The sequence below is a fragment of the Lepus europaeus genome, chromosome 11 (assembly GCF_033115175.1).
Source record: "Lepus europaeus isolate LE1 chromosome 11, mLepTim1.pri, whole genome shotgun sequence".
Lineage (NCBI taxonomy): Eukaryota > Metazoa > Chordata > Mammalia > Lagomorpha > Leporidae > Lepus > Lepus europaeus.
In genome coordinates, this window is record NC_084837.1 from 105876667 (window position 1) to 105901323 (window position 24657).

At 45.5% G+C, this 24657-nt stretch overlaps 1 protein-coding gene across 2 annotated transcripts in view; it reads left to right on the forward strand.

Annotated features, from left to right (window-relative positions):
* PDE8A (phosphodiesterase 8A) overlaps nucleotides 1-24657 on the forward strand; it is a 141734-nt gene that overhangs the window by 61323 nt on the left and 55754 nt on the right. The window contains exons 2-3 of one of the 2 annotated variants that reach the window (XM_062206303.1): nucleotides 21961-22017; nucleotides 23718-23908. In XM_062206303.1, the coding sequence (XP_062062287.1) occupies nucleotides 21961-22017; nucleotides 23718-23908 (248 nt within the window). Of the gene's footprint in view, nucleotides 1-21960; nucleotides 22018-23415; nucleotides 23481-23717; nucleotides 23909-24657 lie in introns of those variants that run through there. The other variant, XM_062206304.1, reaches the window with a different exon arrangement.

Genomic DNA, 24657 nt, shown 5'->3' on the forward strand with positions numbered 1-24657 from the left:
ATCGACAGGATGGGAGAAGTTATTTTCAAACTTTGCAACTGATAATGGATTAGTAACCAGAATATATAAAGAGATAAAGAAACTCAAAAACAACAAAACAAACAACCCAGTCAAGAAATGGGCAAAAGACTTAAACAGGCATTTTTCAGAAGACGAAATTCAAATGGCCAATAGACACATGAAAAAATGTTCAGTATCACTAGCTGCCAGGGAAATGCAAATCAAAACCACAATGAGCTTTCACCTCACCCCAGTTAGAATGGCTTTCATACAGAAATCAACAAGCAACAAATGCTGGCAAGGATCTGGGGGGGAAAGTACCCTAATCCACTGCTGGTGGGAATGTAAATTGGTACAGCTACTGTGGAAGACAGTATGGCGATACTTCAGAAATCTGCATTTAGACCTACCATATGACCCAGCCATCCCACTCCTGGGAGTTTACCCAAACCAAAAGAAATCAGCATATGAAAGAGGTATCTGTACCCCCATGTTTAGCGCAGCTCAATTCACAATAGCTAAGATGTGGAATCAGTCCAAATGCCTGTCAAATGAAGACTGGATAAAGAAATTATGGTTTATGTATATCATGGAATACTACTCAGTGGTTAAAAAAAAAACAACAAAATTTGGTTATTTGCAAGAAAATGGATGAAACTGGAAAATATCATACTTAGTGAAATAAGCCAGACCCAAAAGAACAAATACCATATGTTCTCGCTGACCTGTGATAACTAATAGAGCACCTAAAAGGTAATCTGTAGAAATGAAATTGGTACTTTGAGAGCAATGACTTTGAACAATGACTTGTCTCGACTGTTGAGGAACAGTTTTTTTTCTTTCATACTATTTGTTGAACTCTTTACTTAACATAGTTAATCATGTGTATAAAATTAATTGAAAGTAAATCTTGAAAAATAAGAATGGGAATAGGAGAGGGAGGAGGAAGAGGGATGGGAGTATGGATGGGAGGGCAGATATAGTGGGAAGAATCAACATGTCCCTAAAGTTAAAAAAAGCTAACCATAAGAGAGAATATAACTAACCAAAACAGGGTTCAGAGCAAAAGAAAGAAATTAATTCCATCATTTCTATAGGAGATTAAATAGATAATGCCGGAAAGAACGAAATTTTTATAGATTTAATAAAAGTAAGCAGTAGACAAAAATATAGACTATCCTGGTTAACTCAGATCCCTCTGTGTATGCAGGTACTACTTCCAACAGCAGTCAGGCCTTGCGTTGTTTCTTCCTCTTGTTTCCTCTTGGCTCTTCATTGCACATCCATTCAAATGTTCCAGCTGTCAGCATGTATACATCTGAGTAGTGAGTGGGGATGCCTTCTTAGAGGACCTGTAAATAAAATGGTGCATAAACAGAAGCACCCTAGTAGGTGGCCATGTCAGACACACCAGAGGACAAAGTACGCAAGTCAAGCAGGCAGAACCACCTTATCCTAAAGGCTTAAACTAGGATGCATTATCCTCCTCTCCCCGCAGGTAGTGCACGGATACTCAGAGAGCAGAGCAGTGTGCGTGTGCAGGGTCCAAGTAGAGTGCTGACCGGTCTAGATCAGCCTGTCAGGTTCAAGGGACATCGGTAGTTTGGCAGAAAATGAGGGAGGATGGAGAAGAGCTGGCTGGAAGAGAGGCACTGCCCGTCTGAAGGGGACTGAGGGACACAGTCGGAGAATGTCCAGAGAAGCCACAGAAATGGTCCAGAGAAGCAGGCGCTGCAGCAGCTGTCAGGCTCCAGGAGTGAGGGATCACTTCCTAGTACGTGGTCGCAGTGGAGAGCTCTCATCCCCTGACCCCCTGTCTCAGAAACAGCTGGCCCTTCTGCTGGCCAGAGCGCTGTTATGCAAATGAAACTTGAAGTGCTGTTGAGATATTGGTCACTTTCTTTTCAAAATGGGCCCTTTTCTTTCTTTTTTTTTTAAATGGATACTATTTTTTTTAAAAAATTTATTTATTTATTTGAAGAGTTACACACAGAGAGGAGAGGCAGAGAGAGAGAGAGAGAGAGAGAGAGAGAGAGAGAGAGAGGGGTCTTCCATCTGCTGGTTCACTCCCCAGTTGGCCGCAGTGGCCAGAGCTGTGCCATTCCAGAGCCAGGAGCCAGGAGCTTCTTCTGGGTCTCCCACGTGGATGCAGGGGCCCAAGGACTTGGGGCATCTCCTACTGCTTTCCCAGGCCATAGCAGAGAGCTAGATCGGAAGTGGAGCAGCTGGGACTAGAACCGGTGCCCATATGGGATGCTGGCACTGCAGGTGGCGGCTTTATCAGCTACACCATGGCACAGGCTCCAAAATGGACTCTTTTTGAAAGTGTAACTGTATTAATTGGCTTTCTGTCACCATAATAAATATGTGAGGCAAACTATTTAATGAGAAAGGAGGTTGATTGTGGCTAATGGTGTGGTAGCTTCTCAGGCCATGGTGAGATGAGTGTGTCGGTGGTGTGTGGAGTCCAGATGGAGGAGGGGGCACGTGGCAGCCAAAAACAGAGGGGAGGGGGCAGGGCCCACCTTGGCTTTTATGAAAAAGCTCTCACAAGAATTGCTATCCCAGTGACTTAAGGCCTTCCCATGACAGCTCTTAGACACCGTAGCTGGATCAAGTCTCCACCCTCCCAGTGTCATTAGCTTATGACTTTGGATATTTAATGCCTGCCTCAGTTGGGGAGCCAGTTCATGTTCAAATATAATAGTAACATATAGCAATTAATGCATAAATCACAAGTGTACGGCTTGATTTTCACCAATGTAACCATCACCCAGATCAAGAAATAGGACATCGGGGCTGGCATTGTGGTGTGGCATGTAAAGCCATCTCCTGCGAGGCTGGCATCCCATATGGGTATCGGTTCAAGACCTGGATGCTCAACTTCTGCTTCAGCTCCTTGATAATGGCCTAAGAAAAGCAGAAGAGGAACGTCCAAGTATTTGGGTTCCTGTCACCTACATGAGAGACCTGGAGGAGGCTCTGGGCTCCTGCCTTTGGCCTGGCCCAGCCCTGCCATTGTGGCCATTTGGGGAGTGAGCCAGTAGATGGAGGATCAATCTGTCTCTCACTCCCCCCACACTGTCTTTGTCTCTCTTTTTTTAATCTTTTTCTCCCTCCCCCTTCCCCCTTCCTCTTCCCCCTACCTCCCTCTCCCTTCTCTCCCCCTCTGCTCTTCCTTTCAAATAAATAAATAAACCTTACAAAAAAAAATAGAGCATTCCAGGATCCCATAAGATGCCCTTATGTCCCCCCAATATACTGTAGATTAGTTTTGCCCAATTTATTTATTTATTTATTTATTGACAGGCAGTTAGACAATGAGAGAGAGAGAGAAAGGTCTTCCTTCTGTTGGTTCACCCCCTAAATGGCTGCTACGACCGGCGCGCTGTGCCAATCCAAAGCCAGGAACCAGGTGCTTCCTCCTGGTCTCCCATGCAGGTGCAGGGCCCAAGCACTTGGGCCATCCTCCACTGCACTCCCGGGCCACAGCAGAGAGCTGGACTGGAAGAGGGGCAACCGGGATAGAATCCAGCGCCCCGACCGGGACTAGAACCCAGTGTGCCAGCACCGCAGGCGGAGGATTAGCCTATTGAGCCGCGGCACCAGCCAATTTAAATTTTATGTAAATGGATTGGTCACTTTCTAAAAATATTTATTTCAAAAACAGAGACACTGGTTCACTCCACAGCACCCCCCCTCCCCCCACCGCAAAGGCAGGGCTGGGCCAGACCTAAGCCAGGAGGAACCTGGAACTCATCCTAGTTTTCCCACATGAACAGTAGGGACCCAAGTACTTGAGCCATCTCCAGCTGCCTCCCAGGATCTGTGTTAGCAGAGAGCTAGAATTGGGGGGAGAGCTGGGACTTGAACCCAGATACTCTGAAATGGCATGTGGGCATCCCAAGTGGTGTCTTAACTTCTAGACTAAACATCTACCCAGGATTGATCATTTTTTATTATGAAATTAAGGCTGGCTGTTTGTGATTTAATGTATGCTGTGTTGAATAGTGTCTCTCTCTGAGTTCATGTCCACCAGAACTGCAGAATATTATCTTATTTGGAAGTAGAACCTTTGCAGGGATAATCAGTTAAGATGAGGCCCCACTGGATTAGGGCAGGCTCTGAGGCAGTAACTGGTGTCCTTGTATGAAGGCCATCTGATGACAGAGGCAGAGATTGTAGCGATGCAGCTAGAAGTCAAGGAAAACAGGGTTTCCAGAAACTCCCAGATTCTGCAAGCGGAGAGAAACAAGCAGCTTTTCCCTTAGGGTCTCCAGGAGGCAGCAGCCCTGATGTTGGCCCTCTGTTCTCCTGCAGTGTGAGAGTAGCCTCTTGGTGGCCTTTGTGACAGCAGTTGAAGAAATGATCGCAGTAGACTTTGTATTGTGAGAGAGCCACAGCAGAGCTGGGGGACTTGTCTGAGTCTCCACAGTGGAGGAAACAGTTCTGCTGAACAGGTTTCAAGTGACTTTTCAGTCACCCTGCAAGGGCTTTGTTTATTCAGTCTGCCAGTTACAGAAGCAAACCGTTGGCTCACAAGAGGATCACAACGTTACGGGCTCGCTCCAGAGGGGCAGTGGAGACAGAGCCTTCCCCAGGTTTATTTCAGGCATTGTCACCACCGAGCTCTCTCACAGAGAGTCAGATGTCCCCAAGTACATTCACTCTGAAGGGGGAGGTTCTTCAGTGGTTCTGATCATGCCCTACCTTGCACCCAGCGCAGTGCAAATGCTACCAAGCGGTTGCTCAGCCTTGGAGTGCCGAGAGCAGATCAGAGTTAAGAGGCCATAAAAGCAAAACCACATGTGCAAACTTCTGTCCTCTTCTATTAATCGTCTTCCTTCCGACTGCCACTGAGGAGGGAGGTGAGTTAGGCTCCGGGGCTTGCCCTGCAGAGCCCTCCTGTCGACCAGTCTTCACCACACTGGCATCTGTATTTTCCCAAGCCCTTCCGCCACCTGTTTATAGAAGACTCTTTAGGAAGCATGAACATATAGTAACATTAAACTAACAAATGATAATTGAAACCAGCCTCCGGCAGAAAGAGTTCTGCTCTAGTTTCATTTTCTTTTTTTTTTTTTTTTTTAGAACATGTATTTATTTGAAAGGCAGAATTACAGAGAGGCAGAGGCAGAGAGGGAAACCTATCTACTGGTTGACTCCCCAGATGGCTGCAAACGGCTCCAAAGTCAGGAGCCAGGAGCCTCTTCTGGGTCTCATGTGGGGGCAGGGGCCCAAGGACTTAGGCCATCTTTTACTGATTTCCCAGGCCACAGCAGAGAGCTGGATCAGAAGTGGAGCAGCCGGGACTTGAAGCAGTGCCCATATGGGATGCCGGCTCTGCAGGCGGCATCTTTACCTGCTACACCCCAGCTGGCCCCTAGTTCCCTTTTATGAGGGTAATTATAAATAAGAGCTTCAGATTTTTTCTTCATCACTGCCAGGTGTGATTTATTCTTTCCTTATTTCTAGTGAATTTCTTTTTAAAAGTGGGGGCATTTTCTTACACTATTCAATAAGCATGAGGAAACTGAGATTTCAGGGCCAGCATTGTGATGCAGCAGGTTAAGTTACCAGTGGGGATGTCTGCATCTTATACTGGCTTCTGTACTTCTGATCTAGCTTCCTGCTAGTGGTCCTGAGAGACAGTAAGGATGGCTCAAGGACTTGGTTCCCTGCCACCCACATGGGAGACCTGCAGAGCTCCTGCCTTCCTGGCTTCAGCCTGGCTCAGCCCCTGGCTGTTATAGACATTTGCAGTGTAAACCACTGGATGGAAGATAATCTTTCTCTGCCTTTCATGTAGGTGAAAATAGATAAGCATTTAAAAGATACTTTCTAAAAATATTTCATTTTAGCTTGGTATATAAAGATATTTTACATGTGCACTTTTAAAATTTATTGTTCCACAAAAATCTTTGTTTTTGTTATTTTCTAGACTTTATCTTCAGAATAACCCATGAAATTTTTATCTTTTATTGAACAGGAGGCCTTAGTTCCTATTTTGTATGTATTACACTTGCTTTTTAGAGTCAGTTACATGTGCTCAAAACCAATGCTATCTTTCATTTATTGTGTTTTCTAATTTAAATGGAAAACAACTTTTCACAAAAGAAGTCAAGAACTGTCTATGATATCTAAGCAAAACCTGGTTGAAAATAGCAAATTGATCTGGGGAGCTAAAATACCCATATAAAACAGGATAAAAATCTAATCAAACAGGACTTTGAATATTTGGTTAAGTCAAGGATACACTCAAATGTAACAAAATTAAAGATTGCATCATTTCCTTGGAGACCTTTGAGAATGATATAGAGTGTCCATTCAGCTGGAAAGATTTCACAGTGCAATTAGGAAAAGAACAGTATGATTTATATACAAACCTATTTGGAAAACTGGCCAATCTTCATTTTATTCTAACAACTGGAAATGATTATCCTTTTTTTTCCCTTAGAAATTTCCTTTCAGAGCATTCATTATCAAAACATGAAGAAGTGATGAGGACTTTAATTTTTCAATAATTGGTTCATTCAGCAGACCGGTTACTGAGCTCTGTACTTCTTTAAGTTTTAGTCTTGTGAAAGCTGCTAGAACTCGTAAGTCTGGCAGGGGCAGGTGAGTAGATCCGCAGTGTGGTGGAGATCGGCCCCCCAGTGCCTTGGAAACACAGGGAGGGTACCTTGTCCTGATGGAGGCTGGGGCCAGAGTTGGAGGAGCCTCCTGCACTTAAGTCCTGAAGGCTGAAGGGGAGTTAGGCAGGGGAGAAGAGGAGGAAACAGGAGTTTGCCAGGCTCAGTGAGCAGCATGGCCGCTGGTGCCAGTCGGGGGCACTAGGTTCTTGAGGAGTTGTGAGTGATTTGCAGTAGCTGGAACTTGGTCATCCAGGCTTTACCTAGGGCAACGTGGAGACCCTGCAAGATTGCACACGCGCTGTACGTATGGATGATAGAATCCGTTACTTTGGAAATCTGACATTCTGATGCGTTTGGAGCATCATGCTGTGCTCCGTTTCCTCTCGTCTGTTGGATTCAGGTAGTGGTGACAGAAGGCAGGCAGACTGGCTGTCATCCTGCTTCTCAGTTACTAGAAGAGCGTGTTTACATGGAATAGTTGTGAAACAAGCACAAAGATATTTCACAGTGTTTTTTGTTGGCTCTTTCTGATCAGCAGCTTTGTGCATCCTGCAGAAATGTGTTATTCCCTGTATTTTCAGGAACTTCTGAGATTTTTGGGGACATGAATTCTTTTTGAGGACTTTTGTGGATGTTTTCTCGTTATTACTACTGAAGTAAAGAGGAAATGATATCAGCAGATGTGCGGAGCTTTTATTCACACTGAATACACTATTCATCCAGACAAAAAGATCATTTCTCAATTCAAATTGGAATATTCTAATTTAAGGCCTAGATCAGTTGTGTCATAATCGCTATGGAAACAAAGCTTTCTACTGTGTAGTAGTTGCATAAGTAACTTCCCCTGGTAGATGTACAAGTTATAGATGCAAATGCTGCTTTTTCCATTTTCTCTCAGGAACTCACTTAAAATAGAAGAGGCTTTAGCCAATGACATTTGCTTATATGTTTTATAAAATCTGAAGTATGTGTTCAGATTTCCTGCTTTTGTGTATTTTTATAAAATTGTTAAAAATTGTTGCTGAGCTTTCTTTGCTTGGTGGAGTTCATCTGAGGAAGACTGAATTACTCTTCTCAGTGCATAGCGCGTCCGCGTCTTGCTAGGCTGTCTCGAGTCTGCGTCTGTCTTCCTACATTCTTTATACACTGTGGCCATGAGTCTTTTATGCATTGTGTTCTGCAAATGCCTCCTCCAACTCTGTGACTTACCTAATCATTCTTTTATCCAGGACTTTGGTTGAACAGAAGTTCTTAATTTTAAAATCTGTCTTATCAACCTTTTCTTTATGGTTTGTGCTTCTAGTGTCTGGTTAAAGAAATCTTTGCCACAACAAAAGCAAAAATATAGACATATGACACTGCATCAAGTTAATAAGCTTCTGCTCAGGAAAGGAAACAGTAGCTGAAGAGACAACTCCCAGACTGGGAGAAAATATTAGCAAGTCATAATCGAATAAGGGGCTAATAGCCAAAATCTATCAGGAACTCAAGTTGTTCAATGACAAGAAAACAAATAACCCTAAAAGTGGGCACAGGACATGATTAGATAATTCTCAAAAGAAGATAAACAAATGGCCAACAGATGCATTTAAAAAATTGCTCAACATCTTAGAGGAACGCAAATTAAAACCACAAGGAAATCTTTGCCTCCTGCCTGTGTCAAAAAGATGAAGCATAAGTGTTGGTGATATTGTAAATTAGTACAGCCATTTTGGAAAATAGTTTGGAGCTTCCTCTGAAAACTAAAAACGGAAACACCAGATGCTGTGGTTTGGATGTGACTTGTTGCTTCAGGGTCTGGGTGTTGAGAGCTTGGCTTCTACAGTGGCAGGATTGGGAAGTGATGGAACCTTTAAGAGGTGGAGCCTGGTGGGAGGCCCTGGGTGAACGGGACATGCCCTCAGCAGGGATGAAGATGTTCTTGGGGATCCTGGTTCGTTCCCATGAGAAGATTCTTCTAAAAGCCTGAGCCTGGCTCCAGCCAGCCTCTTTGGATTCCTACATAGAGACCTGATCCTTCCTCCCACATGGATGCCCACCATTGCTATGTGTCCTGCGAGGGTGCCGCCAAGAGCCGGCAAAGAATATGTCCAAAGAAGTTAAAATTCACAGTAGCCACGGTACAGAAATGGCTGAAGTGCCCATCAGAAGATGAGTGGATTACAAATGTGCCATATGTACATCCATGGGAGACTAGTCAGCCCTGAAGAGCAGAATATTCTGTCATTTATGTCAGCAGTGGTGCACACAGAGGACATTCTGCTAAGGGAAATCAGCCTGGCACAGAGACACAAATGCTGTGATCTCGTTTATATGTGGAATCTAGGAAGGTTGGACTCGTAACAGGCAGAGGGAGGCCGGGGGAGGGTGGGGAGAGGGGAGATGCTGGTCAGAGGGCACGGGGTTTCTGTTTGACAGAGGACTAAGTTCTGCTGGCCTGCTGTACAGGTGGCAGCTATATGTAATAATCATGTAGTGTGTTTTTAAAATAGCTTCTAGGAGGAATTAAATATTCTCACCACAAAGAAACGATCGTATTTGAGGCACTGCATATGTTTAAAAAAAATCTTTGCCTCAAGGCTCCTCTTTGTCCCTCTTCTTTTTCTTTCTAATTCTCCACTTCCTTTCCCCTCTGCCACCCATAGGCACCCATTCCCATGTGCTGAACATATGTTACTTTGTGTGTTTGTGTTCCAACAAAGTACATACTGTTGTCATGTGCTTATATGATTTCAATTTATACAAATGGTGTTATATTACAGATGTTGTTTTCTTTTGTACTTAGCTTTTTTTTTTTTTTAAGATTTGTTTGTTTATTTGAAAGGGAGGTTTACAGAGCGAGAGGGAAAGAAAGAGAAATAGATCTTCTGTTTGCTGGTTCACTCTTCAAATGGCTACAATGGCCAGGACTGAGCCAGGCTGAAGCCAGGAACCTGGAACTCCATCTGGGTCTCCCCCATGGCTGGCAGGGTCCCCAAGCACTTGGATCGTCTTCTGCTGCTTTCCAGGTGCATTAGCAGGGAGCTGGATCGGAAGTGGAGCAGTCAGGACGTGAACCAGCGCTCATATTGGGTGCCAGTGTTGCAAAAGGTGGCTTACCTGGCTCTGCCACAATGTGAGCCCCCTTAGCATGTGTTGTTTTTTTAAAAGAGTGAATATTGGGACCAGCGCTATGACACAGTGGGTTAAAGCCCCAGCCTGCAGTGCCGGTATCCCACATGGGCACTGGTTTGAGTCCCGGGTTGCTCCATTTCCGATCCAGCTCCTGCTGTGGCCCGGGAAAGCAGTGGAAGATGGCCCAACTTCTTGGGCTTCTGCACCCATGTGGGAGACCTGGAAGAAGATCCTGGCTCCTGGCTTTGGATCAGCTCAGGTCTGGCCATTGCGGTCATTTGGGGAGTGAACCAGTGGATGGAAAACCTCTCTCTCTCTCTCTGTAACTCTTTCAAATAAATAAATTAATTAATTTTAAAAAACTGAATTTTTTTTCTTTTAAAAAAAAATTATTTATTTGAGAGGTAGAGTTACAGACAAAGAGAAAGATCTTCCATCTGCTGGTGCACTCCTCAAATGGCAACAGCCAGAGCTGGGCCAATCTGAAACCAGGAGCCAGTACCTTCTTCTGGGTCTCCCACACGGGTGCAGGGGCCCAAGCACTTGGACCATCTTCTGCTACTTTCCCAGGCACATTACCAGGGAGCTGGATCAGAAGTAGAACAACCAGGACACGAACGGGGGCCCATATGGGATACCGGCACTGCAGGTGGAGGCTTAGCCTACTACGCCACAGTGCTGGCCTCCTTAGCATGCATTACTGTCCTTGAGCTAGATATGCCCCCAAACGCCTTCAGGCCCTGCTACCACCCTTTGCCCTGGGCAGACATCTTTGTTCATGTTCCCTTATAAATCTTTGTGCTCAGGTCACACTGATCACTTCTGGGTCACAGAAGGAAGCAAGTCTAGGTGTCTTTGGCTTAAGCTCAGCAAATGTTGTAAATGAAAATTTCAATCAGGAGCATTTCTTACCATCTTTAATGGGAAAAATTTTTACCTCTAAACCCTTGGGAAGAAGCAGCATGGGAAGAGACAGTCTCTCTTGGGAGAACGTTTAGTCTGCCAAGCGGGTGACTGCTGCTACGTGTGGTACAGGGGCAGGCGGTGATTGTCCGAGGCTGGGGCAGACCTCCACACCATCTCCAATCTCCCATCCTGGTCAGAAGGCCTTTGTGTGCCCCTGGGACTGGGACCTGGTCTGTTTGTTGTTAGTTCTTTCTCCATACACTTCCCTCTCGCTCTCCTGGCGTTTCTCCTCTGAAACCTGAAGTTCAGGTTTCTTTGGGAAAATGGTTTCTTCCTTGATTTTTCTGATATGATTTTTCTAAATTTAGAATTAGACGTAATTGTTCATAAAAATAAAAGTATTCAAAAAGAAAGCTTTAAAGAAAATAATAGTTTGTAAAAAAAAAAAAAATAGTGAGGGTCATTTGCCGAGAGATCTGTGTAGTCCTCATAAATGAGGACTTAGAGACAAGTTTAGCTGTGTGACCTCAGGTCAAGGGCTGCGTCCAGAGGGTCTGCTGGTTTAGCACAGGAATGTCAGAATGAGCGATTTGTGGCCGACTCTGAGATCATTCAGTCTGGAAGTCCGCTTTGTACAAAAGCTGTGATGGTAAAAGCATCTTTAGCCTCTGGTCCTGGTCTCTGAGCTTTTCCTTGCTCTGGATCCGAAATGTGGGCATTGTGGGTCTCATGTCCCCTTGCACTGCTGTTGGTGACAATGCGTGGAGCACCTGTGCTGCTGTTTTCCAGGAGAGGCTGAGCAAAGTGGAGAGCCCTGCCTACCATCACAAGGGATCCTCCCTTCCTCCCCCCTCCCCTTCTCTCCCCTCCCCTCCCCTCCCCTTCCCTTTTTCTGTTTCTTTTTAAAGCAGGGGTGGTCAGAGTTAAACCCCTATCTGTTTAACCTGGTTATGGATACTGTCGGGGTGATTCAAGATAATTCTATTGTGTGGATTGTCATTGTCAGTGCAATCCCCTTCTGATCGCATTAGGCTTACTAGCCACCCAGCAACACCGGGGCTGGTCTTGGCAGCCAGGATGCTGGGCGGATCAGGTAGACAGCAAGCCCCTGTGGGGCCTTCTGAGAGTGCAGCGTGTTTCATAAACATAATTGATGAATGCAGATAGGCCTCCGCTGCAAGGGGCCTTCAGGAAGCGCATGAAAAATGGATGCTATGGAAAAGCTATGCATGGCTCACAACATTTTTTTTACACCAAAATAAATTTACTTTTTAATTTCATTTTTATGTGATTTTTTTTTTTTTTAAGTCGCTGTGTGGCCTCGAGGCTCATTTAATTGGTGGTTGAGAGCTTTCTTTTTTGATATCCTTGCCATCCATGCCTGCTGTATTCTGTTTTTCTGCAGGAGGGAGTGGAATGAATAGCGCTGAGTTCTCAGCTTCTGGCTGCCCGCGTTGTGGGGCAGTCTGTGGACCCTGCCCCTCACGCTGTCAGGCCATTTGCACAGTGATCAATTTCTCTTCTGTAGGCGCTGGGGCAGTGGTGTAACCCGGTCTGCTCTCTGACGTTACACCTCAGATTTCTGCAGTTGGATTTGAGGATCTCAGATCTCACTGACCCTCTTTGGACTTACTGTGCGGGTCTCTGTGCTCACTTGTTGTGAACCGGCTCTTACTTGTGAAACATTCAAAGGTCATTTTATTTTTACTTATTTTCCTGAAGACTTTTCTCTGTAGTACTCTGTACTGTATCAGATACAGTAATAGGAAATTTAGAAACTGGATCCTACTTTTGTATGCTATTTCAAGATGTCATGAAGTTAATAGCTCTTTTTTTTTTTTTTTTTTAAATTTTTGACAGGCAGAGTGGACAGTGAGAGAGAGACAGAGAGAAAGGTCTTCCTTTTGCCGTTGGTTCACCCTCCAGTGGCCGCCGTGGTAGTGCGCTGCGGCCGGCACACCGCGCTGTTCCGATGGCAGGAGCCAGGTGCTTCTCCTGGTCTCCCATGGGGTGCAGGGCCCAAGGACTTGGGCCATCCTCCACTGCACTCCCTGGCCACAGCAGAGAGCTGGCCTGGAAGAAGGGCAACCGGGACAGGATCGGTGCCCTGACCGGGACTAGAACCCGGTGTGCCGGCGCCGCAAGGTGGAGGATTAGCCTGTTGAGCCACGGCGCCGGCCAGTTAATAGCTCTTATTAAACATTATCACCTTAGTACTCTGAAAGAAATAGGTTTTTGGAAAAATATAGTTTTTAAATTTCCTTATGAGCCAAAGATGGCTTGCGTACTTGGGCCCCTGCCATCCACATGCCAGGGAGTTCCAGGCTCTTAGCTTCAACTTGGCCCAGCTGTGGACATTGTGGACATTTGGGAAGTGAACCAACCAATAGAAGATCTCTCCCTCTCTTCCTCCCTCCCTCTCTACCCTTTGTTGTCTACCTCTCTCTCTCTGCCTTTCAAATAAATCATTTTTTTAAAAAAGTCCTTATAATTTGTACATATGTAAAATTATTTCATAGCAGAAACTCCTTGGAAAATATTTCTTGATATGTGTAATTTTGGGCAGTTTACCCAGCATCAGGGTACTATGTTAGTAAGTGCTTGAAATAGCTCATTTAATTCAAATTCCATTTTTGCCCAACACTGTGGGTTTGGAAAGCAAGTACCTGAATGATTTCACTGTCACACGTGACTTGATCAGGTTACAGAGTGAAGGCTCTCAGTGGATATTTGCTGCGTAAATCACTGGAGGGAAAATCAGGAGCAGGTAAAGGGAGGAGAAAGAGACTAGGACGGTGGGGATGGAGAGAGTATGAGAGAAGGCAGGGGAGGCAGCGAGGAGCTTGCCTTAGGGTGGCTCTTGGTGCCACCTTGTGGGTGGATCTGGAAAGGACTGAGCAGACCCACACGGGCTCCCACTAGGACACCTGGCAGAACCCCACATTTCCGTGAGATCCTGGTGTGAAACCGCAGATTGGATCGCACAACTCTGGTGTGTGAACCGGTGGATCTCTGTGTCCCACCATCAGCAGGTTCTGATCGCTCTGCCTCCAAAACACACCCCAAATCCTTCTCCTCTCCATGGCAAATGCCAGACCGAGCTGTAGCCCTTCTGCCATTTGGACTACAGGAACTTCCCTTGTGGTCTCCGCCTCTCTTCTCAGCTCCCCATAGCCCGTTCTCCATGGGCAGCCAAAGGGGTCTTTTTAAGAGTAAAAGTCAGACCATGTTACTGCCTTGTATAAAGCCCTCAAAGCCCTTCCTGAAATTTAGAATAAAATCCAAATTTATTTATTCATTTTTTATAAAGATTTATTTATTTGAAGCCTAATCACAGAGCGGGAGAGAGAAGGAGATCGTCCACCTGCTGATTGACTCCCTACATGACTGCCAGAAAGGGCTGGGCCAGGTCGACACCAAGAGCCTGGAACTCCATCTGGTTCGCCCATGTGGTGTGCCACAGTGCCAGCCCCTAAAATCCAGATTTCTTGTCCTGGCATAGAAAACAGTACAGCCTGGCTCCTGATAGCTCCTGACCCTCTTCCCCTTATTTCCTCCACCTTGTTTCCAGCGTGGGTCCTGTGCCCCGGCCTGTTCCCTCTGCCTAGTGTTTCTGCCTTAGCTCCTTGTTGTTCTGGTCCCACCTTGCCCCAGAGAGGCCTTCCATCCGCAGCTCTGACTCAGGACAGCAGCCCAGTTCTGCCGTCACATCTCTCCCAGTGTTCAGTGGTGGTATTATCTGTCTGTTCTCTGTTGAGACCCCAGTGCCTGGGAATCCATTTGGCGCGGAGTAGAGCTCAGCAAAGGTTTGTCGTGTGGGGGATTGCTGCTTCCCAACTTCTTGACCTCATTTCAGTAGACATAGGTTGGGGGCCGGTGATTTGAGAGTTTCCTCATGGAGATGGAAATTCAGTTCAGACAGAGCGGGGGTCCTATTCCCGTCATGGCTGCTTCCAGCAGTTTGACCAGCAGCTCAGAGCTTTGGTTTCTTTATCAATGAAATGGAGTTAATGAGTTACCTTGCTCATAGAGTAAGAATTAAATTGATCTTAAATATGATTGGAAGCAAAATATTTAGCACATAGTTGGCACATTTTCCTATTAAAGCTGACTGCATCGTGTTATCATTATTTGTTTCTCCCGCCTCCCACTCGAGGTTGGGTTAGGTACTTGTTCCTTGTATTCCGCGTACCCAGCACTGCACTAGCTTTCTAATCAAGAAATGCGTGCCCCACAAATGGCTGGAATAATTGAGACTCTTTGATTTTTGTGTACAATTAATGTGAACTGATCCCAGTATAACTTTCTGTTTCTGATAGAGGGGATGCAGGAAAAAGGGATAGCTCACAGGATTCTTCTGTGGTTCCTAATATTATTCACAAGATTAATTCTGTTTTTAATGAAATACATGTGAAAGTCCTCTGAGGAGCAGAAGTGCTGTGTGTGAGTATAATTTATAGATCGATGATTGGCTCAAGAAGATTAAACGTTCACTCAAAAACATCATTTGAAAGCCTGTTGCATGCCTGCTCCTATTTTTGGGTGTTGGGAATGTAGCAATGAATAAAGCAGATAAGTCTCTATCATCATAGAACTTTTATTTTCTACTAAGAGAAAACAAGGAAGATAAATAGTAAAATATGTAGCATATCAAGTGGTGACTGGGAGCTAAGAAGAAAAAAACAAAGCAGAAGATGCATAGGGAGGGTGTAGGAGTAGAAATGTGAAGTGGGCTGGGATTGTCCATCTCGTCTTCCGCCCCTCGGCCACAAGTGAGGTTCCTAACACAGTAACTTCCAAGTACTGTTAGGTCATTTCCATAGTCAGAAGAAATTTGACTGTGATTCATCAGAGCTTCTAGTAGGAACTAACTTTATATTTCTGTATTTATCAAAAAATTACTTTAAAATATTAAAATGCAGATAAGTATCCTTATTAACTAATGCCCTAATTTTATAATCTTTTCTAAACAATAAACCTTAATAATAAATTTTAACATAAATTAAAATCCAAAAGATTAAACTCAATAGCTTGTATAATTTCTGATATCAGCCCTTTAACATATTATCACTTTATATACTATCTGAAAATGTCAGATGCTCTTGAAGGTAAAAGATTAAATTAAAGCTGTCATCTTAAATTTGGTTTTAAAATTATTATTCCTTTATAGATATGAATGTGAAAAGTAAGTTATTGTTAAGAGGGCTGTGACCTGAAGCATTAGGTCAGTTTGACTCTGATTTTCACACACAAAAAAGGGCTGGATGCAAAAATTCCTTTAGTCCAGTCTCCTTATCCAGAGCCGCCGGGAAGTTGTTTCCTCTTGGAGGGCCGGCTGCTGACGTCCGCTCCCTGAGTCATGTCATCAGATTTCCTGGTGGTGGCAAGTCGTTGTCCAGCTGTGCTGGGACTCTGCAGTGTGCAGGTGGTGAGAGCCGCTGTCACCCTGCAGACAGGATGTAGGTCCAAGTTCAGGCCAGCGGAGTGAGTAGTCAGTGCTCACGGGGGATGGGAATTGCCGAAACATGACCATTTTTAAGTGATACTGCTAAAATTAAAGTGTGGCAAAATTCATAGTCTTAAATCTTTTACAAATGAATATAGAGCTTTTTAATTTTTTCAGATAAATGCAATGGTGAGTTATTTTTACAATTCGAGATCATAAAGTTAGGCTGTCCTTTGCAAAACTTATTTCATCAACTTTCAAAAAAATTATTTCAGAGACAAAAAGATGGGGGGAGGGCAGATGGGCAGAGAGGAGCTCCCATCCGCTGGCCCTCTCCTCAGATGCCTGTGATGGCCCGGACTAGGCCGAGGCCAAAGCTGGGAGCCAGGAACTCATCCAGGTACCCCATGCAGGTGTCAGGAACCTAGATGCTTGAACTACCCAGAGCTGGGAATAAAGTCCAGGTACGCTATTGTGTGGCTGGGCGTCATTAAGCATAAGGCTAAGTGTCTGCTCTCAAATTATCTTTTAATTTCATTTTCCACAGACGTTTTGAAGTTCCCTCATATAAGCTCAGCCACCTGTTGTCTGAGTGACTTGGGCCGTCACTTTGCTTCAAGATCAGTTTCCTTCTCTGGAAAGTAGGTTGGTCAAAGTCCCAGGCAGGGGAACTGCAAGGAGTGGATGTTGTTATTTGTAAAGAGCTGAGATTGTGCAGGGATTGCATCTGTAGGCCACCCCCCAGGCCTGCCTGGCCACTGTAGGCCTGGGAACAGGCAGGTCAAGGCCTCGGTACAGGCCAGCAGCACCCTGCTTACAAAAGCAAAGAAATGAAGACAGAAACAAGAAAAAACTCCAAGCATACACCTAGTAAGAACTGCTTTGGGGACAGATATAAAAATGCTTCCAAAAAACCTAAGAGATTTGACCAAGTGGAAAGACATTCTGTGTTCTAGGATAAAGTCTGTCAGTACATGAACATGGGATTTCTGATTTCATTCATCAGTGGTGTACTGTTTTCATTGTACAGATTTGACCTCCTTGGCTAAGTTAATTCCTAAGCCTGCTATTCTTAGAAAAATTTAATTTGCTGAATTCAGTCCGCTAGTGTGTGTTGAGGATTTTTGCATCAGTGTTCATAAAGGAATTGATGTATATTTTTCTTGTTTCTTTCTTTATCCTTGTTTTCAGGGTAATACAGGCATCATAGATTGAGTTAGGAGGTGTTCATTTTACTTTAATTGCTTGGAAAAGTTTGACAAGAATTGGTTTTAGTTCTTTTTTTAAAATGTTTGATAGAATTCACCTACAGAGCCATCAGATTCAGGACTTCTCTTTGTAGGGAGATTCTTTGTTTTTAATTCTGTTTTCACTTTTAATTTAAGAGTGAGAGATCTTCTACTCACTGGTTTATTCCCCAAACGTCTGCAATAGCCAGCATTCCTGAAGCCAAACCTGGAACTCCATCCGGGTTTCCCACGTGGGTCGCAGGGAGCTGAGTACTTCGGCATCATCTCTTGCCTCCCAGGGAGCGCATTAGCAGGGCCCGGATAGGAAGCAGAGCCAGGACCAGAAGTAGGCATTCTGACCCGGGAAGCGGGTATCCCGGGTGGTGTCTGAACCACTGTGCCAGTCTCCCACCCCAGGAGATGTTTGATTATTGATTCAATTTCCTTACTAATTACAGCTGTTCAAATTCTCTACTTCTTTGTGATTTGATCTTGGTAGGTTTTGTGTTTCTTGGAATTTGCCTGTTTCATCTAGGTTATCCAACTTTTTGGTGTACAGTTATTCATAGTTCTCTCTTATAATCCTTATTATTTCCATAGAAATAAATAGTAATGTGGTAAAGTCCTCACTTTTGTGATTTTAGTAATTTGATTCTTTTTCCCCTCAGTCTATCCAGCTAAACATTTATAAATTTTGTTAATTGTTTTTAAGAACCAATTTTTTTAAAAGAAAACATATTCTTTATTTTTAAAGATTTATTTATTTACTTGAAAGTCAGAGTTACACAGAGAGAGAAGGAGAGGCAGAGAGAGAAAGAGAGAGAGAGAGAGAGAGAGAGGTCTTCCATCTGATGGTTCACTCCCCGACTGGCAGCAACGACCTGAGCTGCGCTGATCTGAAGTCAGGAGCCAGACTTCTTCCAGGTCTCCCATGCGGATGCAGGGGCCCAAGGCCTTGGGCCATCTTCTACTGCTTTCCCAGGCCATAGCAGAGAGCTGGATCGAAAGTGGAGTAGCTGGATCTTGAACTGGCGCCCAGCGCTTTAGGTCAGGGCTTTAACCCGTTGCGCCACAGCGCTGGCCCCAAGAACCAATTTTTTATTTCACTGATTTTTCTCAGTTGTTTGTCTAGTCTATTTCACTTTAAAAATTTTAATTTTTATTTGAGGGGTAGACACACACACACACGGGAGGGGAGGGGGATGCAGATGGAGAAAGAGCAGCCATCCATTGGTTTATTCCCTGAATGCCCACAATGCCTAGTGCTGGTCCAGGGCCAAAGCTTAGAGCTGGGAAACTCAATTCAGGTCTCCCATGAAGGTGGCAGGAACCCAGTCACGTGAGCCATCACTGCTGCCTCCCAGGTCTGCATTAACAGGAAACTGGAGTCAGGAGCCAGAGCCAGGATGGAACCCAGGACTCCAGTGTAGGGTGTGGGCATCTTAACCACTAGGCCAAATGCCTCCTGCTCTTCTGTATTTCATTTATCTCTGCTCTAATCTTTATTATTCCCTTCCTTCTGCTACTTGGGGTTCAGTTTTTTATTCTTTTTCTAGTTCCTTAAGTTGTAAAGTTAGTTTGTTTGAGATTTTTTCCCCCTAATGTAAGCGCTTACTTTATAGCTATAAATTTCCCCCTAGGACTTTTATTTTTTTTTTAAGATTTATTTTATTTATTTGAAAGACAGAGTTACAGAGAGAGGTAGAGACAGAGAGAGAGGTCTTCCATCCGCTGGTTCACTCCCCAGATAGCTGCAACGGCCAGAGCTGAGCTGATCCGGAGCCAGGAGCTTCCTTCAGGTCTCCCACACTGGTGCAGGGGCCCAAGCACTTGGGCCATCCTCCACTGCTTTCCCAGGCCACAGCAGAGAGCTGGATCGGAAGAGGAGCAGCCAGGACTAGAATCAGAGCCCGTATGGAATGCCGGCGCTTCAGGCCAGGGCTTTAACCTGCTGCACCATAGTGCTGGTCCTAGGGCTGTTGTGGATGCTGCCTGACTCTTTGCACCTCTGTGATCAGAAGCAACAATCGGAGCACTGATCCCTGGCTCCTGCAAGTGGTGTGTAGGTTGCTCCAGGAACAGGTGCACAGCTGCCTGCCATGGGGCTGGAGCTGGGAGTAGGTAACTGCTATGTGCTGAGAGTTGAAATTGACTGTTAGTGACTTCACTGTCCAAACGCTCGCCCTGGAAGTTGGGGGCATTCTCATCAGACTCCATAGTTCCCCCAACAGAATAGACATATTGCACCAGTGCAGTACTGTCTGCATGGGAGACAGATTGCTGGTTGTTTTTCTCCATTTTCCCTTAGGAAAATTCCTGGCCCTCTTGGAATTTTCTCATTCAAAAATCCTGACGTTGGGTGGGGGCTGGTATTGTGCAGCAGGTTAAGCCACCACCTATGACACCAGCATCCCCAGTGAGTGCTGGTTCCAGTCTCAGCTGCTCCATTTCCAATCCAGCTCCTTGCTAATGCACCTGGGAAAGCAGCTGAGGATGGCCTCAGTACTTGGGCCTCTGCCACCTGTGTGGGAAACCAGGATGCACTTCGAGGCTCCTGGCTTCAACCTGGCCTAGTGCCATCCATTGTGGCTGTTTGGGAAGTGAATCAGCAGGTGGAAGATATCTCTATATCTCTCTTTCTCGGTCTCTCCCTCTCCTTCTCTCTGTAATTCTGCCTTTCAGATAAATAACTAAATTTTTTTTTTAAATTTTTGACAGGCAGAGTGGACAGTGAGAGAGAGAGAGAGACAGAGAGAAAGGTCTTCCTTTACCATTGGTTCACCCACCAGTGGCCACTGCGGCCGGTGCATCGTGCTGATCCAAAGCCGGGAGCCAGGTGCTTCTCCTGGAATCCCATGGGGTACAGGGCCCAAGCACTTGGGCCATCCTCCACTGCACTCCCGGGCCACAGCAGAGAGCTGGCCTGGAAGAGGGGCAACCGGGACAGAATCCGGCGCCCCGGCTGGGACTAGAACCCGGTGTGCCGGCGCCACAAGGCGGAGGATTATCCTAGTGAGCCACGGCACCAGCCAATAACTAAATCTTTTAGAAACGAAATCCCGACGGTGGCATCCAGCTGCAGCTGCGTCTCAGCGTGAGGCTGCCCTGGTCCCCCTGGCCACGGCTGCTTATTTTTCCTGTCCCCTCTCACAGGATTGGTCTGAAATCAGAGTGAGAAACCGAGTCAGTGGCCTAAGGCCAGTAGACACCAGCTTTCACAGGTGGAAATGTGTGTGGATTTCTGCCATCAAGAGGGGATTTTGTCAGCATGTGTTCAGTACAGATGACTGCTGGAGGTGGGCAGTGTTAGGAAGCATCTTTAAAAAACAAAACAAAACAAAACAAAATCTATTTATTTGAAAGGCAGAGTTACAGAGAGGCAGAAGCATTGAGAGAGAGAGAGGTCTTCCATCCGCTGGTTCACTCCCCAAATGGCTGCTATAGCCGGAGCTGCGCCGATCCAAAGCCAGGAGCCAGGAGCTTCTTCTGGGACTCCCATGCAGGTGCAGGGGCCCAAGGACTTGGACCATCTTCTACTGCTATCCCAGGCCATAGCAGAGAGCTGGATCGGAAGAAAAGCAGCTGAGACTCGAACCGGCGCCCATATGAGATACTGGCACTGTAGGCTTTACCTGCTATGCCACAGCACCGGCCCTGGGAAGCCTCTTGCCGGAAGTCATAGGTTCCCTGCTCCTCCATTGCTGTGGTCTGGGTGTGGAATCAGACTATCACCAAGAGGCCAGGGTAGGAATCCCTTCCACACGTATGGAGCCTCTAGGTAAACTGCAAAATGTCTCTTCCTTTAGGGAACAGCCCAGTGACAGAGTTCATCACCTGGGGCTGGACTTCCCCCGAGCAGCTCCCTCCGTGGGGCTCCACTGCGCTGCACAGGTCACCCAAACCCGCCCACCACGGTGGGTGTGCAGCACAGGCTGTGGAGCTAGAAAGCCAGCAGTGCCTTGTGCTTGTCCTGCGGCCTCAGGCAGGGCACTGGAATCTGGGTTTCCCTGCTGTGCGCTCTCCCCGTTGCTAGGAGGAGTCAGCGAGACATCCTGTGTTCAGCCCCCCTCAAGGTGCCCACTGAGGTTTGGTAATGGCCTTGTGTTTGTCAGCGGGGAGGCTGTTGCTGACAGATAAGTGCTGTTGTGCTCTTTCTGGGCAGTGTCTGTGTCGCTGACACCTGTGGTTCTGACTGCCGGATCACATTATCCCTGTGCCGTTTGGATGAGAGGTTTCATCACGGATCAGGAGCAAGAGGGAAACAGGCAGGGAGGGAATCTATTCCGTGTTTACTGTTTTGGGGCTCTTGATGTTGTTATCTCATTTGATTTTTATAACAAGAAGTTGAGGCTGAAGGGGGTAGAGTAATTTACTTAAGATCACATACAGCTGGTAGAAGACAACACAAGGATTAGGTTCATTTTTGTTTCTCCTTTCCTGCTCTGACCTCTCTCAGAGATAATAAGGCACCCTTGGACACCTCCTCTTTTTTTTTTTTTTTTGTCTGTTTGCTTCATAAATTTCACTTTTACCTGTGGGACTGATTAGAGAGAGAAGTAAAGCCTGTGTGTGTGTGTGTGTGTGTGTGTGAGAGAGAGATTATTTTGTAAAGCAGATCCCTTTCTCGCAGGTAGCAGCAGCTGACGTGCAGTTTGGTCCCATGAGATTTCATCAAGATCAACTTCAGGTAATAACAGTCACATTCTCCTTACCATCTGTTGGTTTTCTTTCAAAAAAGTGGGTGGGGTCCAAAGTTGCCTGTTAAAGATATAGTCCATCGTTCAGATAATAATACTGGGCTAATGTTAAATTTGCTAAATTTAATAGCAAAATTAGAGTTATATTAAAAGAATGCTCATTTATTCATTTTTAAATTTTATTCAAAAGGCAGAAGAGACATTCCTAGACTTACCACCTGCTGGTTCATGCCACAGAGGCCCCCAGCAGCCAGGGATGGTCCAGCCAAAGCCCCAAGTAGGCAGAAACTCAGACTGAGTGTCTCATGTAGTTGGCGAGACCCAATTACTCGAGCCTCCATCTCTCATGTAGACGGCGAGGCCCAATTACTCGAGCCTCACCTGCTGCCTCTCAGTGGGCGTCAACAGGAAGCTGCAGTTGGGAAGGGGCCAGGACAGTTAACTCAGGCACTCCCACAATGGACCGTGGGCATCTTAAGAGGGGCCTTACCCTCTGTGCCAAACGCCCAAGAGATCGTCTTTCTCTTGGTGATATACATTGAGGCCTTTAGAGGTAAAGACGTATCTGCAACCTACATCAGATTGGTTCACCGTGTTGTTGTTTGCACGCAAGTACATGTGTGTATATATAGAGAGAGAAACCGAAGTCAAGGTGGCCTTCACAAGTTTCCCGTAGGTTTTAAATTTTCCAATATAAAAGATAAGGTATTTTATCTTACATTGCTGAATCAGCTCCATCAGGGAGAAAATATCTTCTGTCTGATCCAGAATAGGGGACAGAAAAATATCAATTGCAATGTATCCAAGTTATTAGGGGAAAGTTCCCTTCATACAAATGCATAATCACTATTCCCTTTAAAAAAACAGAAATGCGTGCTGTTGGGCCTCAGCTTCCGTGGTGTTTGTGCAGGTGGGGTCAGAGGAAACAAGGCCGGGGAGGAGGGCCTCCCTGGTCTCTGTCTCACACAGGCTGCCCTACCTCCAGCAGAGCCAGGCTCCGACGGGATGGGCAGTGGCATTCCTGAGCCCGGGTTGGGGTATTGGGGAAGAAGCAGCTGATCCGGGCCTTGCCTGATGCTTGCCAGGCTTGGAGCAGAGGCACAGACAGTGCCTCCTCCACACGCTGTTGCTCCCGTGTCACTTACCTGGAAGGTGTTGAAGTTAACGTTTTGGTCTGCTCTCATTCTCCCCTCTTACAATTCAAGTGATTTTTAAAAAATGAAACATGGAGGAATTGCATAAACTCTTGAGTCAAAACATTTAAATACATTTTTTAAAGGTAAAATGTTCCAATAGTTTCCCTGAAATATTTGCATTTGCCACCTGAGGCTTACGTAATTAAGTTTCTGCTCACTAAAATGAATATTTCTGTGTTTTAATTGATTTAGTTTCAAGATAAAATGCTTTATCAAGCCTTTGTTGAGTTCTACCAATGGATTTATTAGCAGAACAAGTAAGTATATGATCCAAGCACTTGAACTTCCAGACTAAGAGCAGATAGGAAATAGCACTAACTTGGGGGAGCTGAGAGACAACGTCCCCAAATCATGTACAGCAGAAGGATTTCTGTGCACAGGCTGCCATGCTTACATGTGCAGCCTCGCCTTGAGTATTCTACAGCTTATTAAGAAATGACAATTCTAACATCTTTTTTAAAAGAAAAAAAAATGTCCGTGCTCTTTTAATTCAGGTACTTTTAGTGTTTACCAAAGAAGATAACCAGTGTAATGGATTCTGCAGGGCGTGTGAAAAAGCAGGGTTTAAATGTACGGTCACCAAGGAGGCCCAGGCTGTGCTGGCCTGTTTCCTGGACAAGCATCATGACATCATCATCATTGACCACAGGAACCCGCGGCAGCTGGATGCAGAGGCACTGTGCAGGTGAGCCTGAGACACGAGCCACAGGGTCCTGCTGGCATTTGTGACAATAAACACAGCCTAGGAATGGGTTAAGTTCAATTCCGTCTCTCTTTTAAGTTGCCTTGCTTGCATGTAAATAAGCAAGACATTAGAGTCTCATTATTTCTAGGACCAGTCTGTATCTCTCTTGTTTTGTCTTGCTTTGCTTTGCTTAGTGTAGCTCCAAACAGTAAGAGAGTATGAATGAGAATCAGTAAGAGTTAAGATGAAACCCGGTATGTAGTTTACCACAATTATTCCCTGTATATTACTACACCAAGAATTATTAGAATTTTCCAGATTGTTTTCAAAATTATAAAAAGTTGGCCGGCACTGTGGTGCGGTGGGTTATCGCCCTGGCCTGAAGTGCCGGCATCCCATATGGGCGCTGGTTCAAGACCCGGCTGCTCCACTTCCTGTCCAGCTCTCTGCTATTGCCCGGGAAAGCAGTAGAAGATGGCCCAAGTGCTTGGGCCCCTGCACCCACCGGGAAGAAGCTCCTGGCTCCTGGCTTTGGATCTGCACAGCTCTGGCCTTTGTGGCCATCTTGGGAGTGAACCATCGGATGGAAGACCTCTCTCTCTCTCTCCGCCTCTCTTCTTCAAATAAATAAAATCTAAAATATATATATATATATAAAAAGTTTTGAAGATTGTCTTCTAAGGTTAGTTGAGTGTGCCTTATTTATAATATTTGCAAATTTTCAATATGCAAAAGTTCTGGGTAGCACA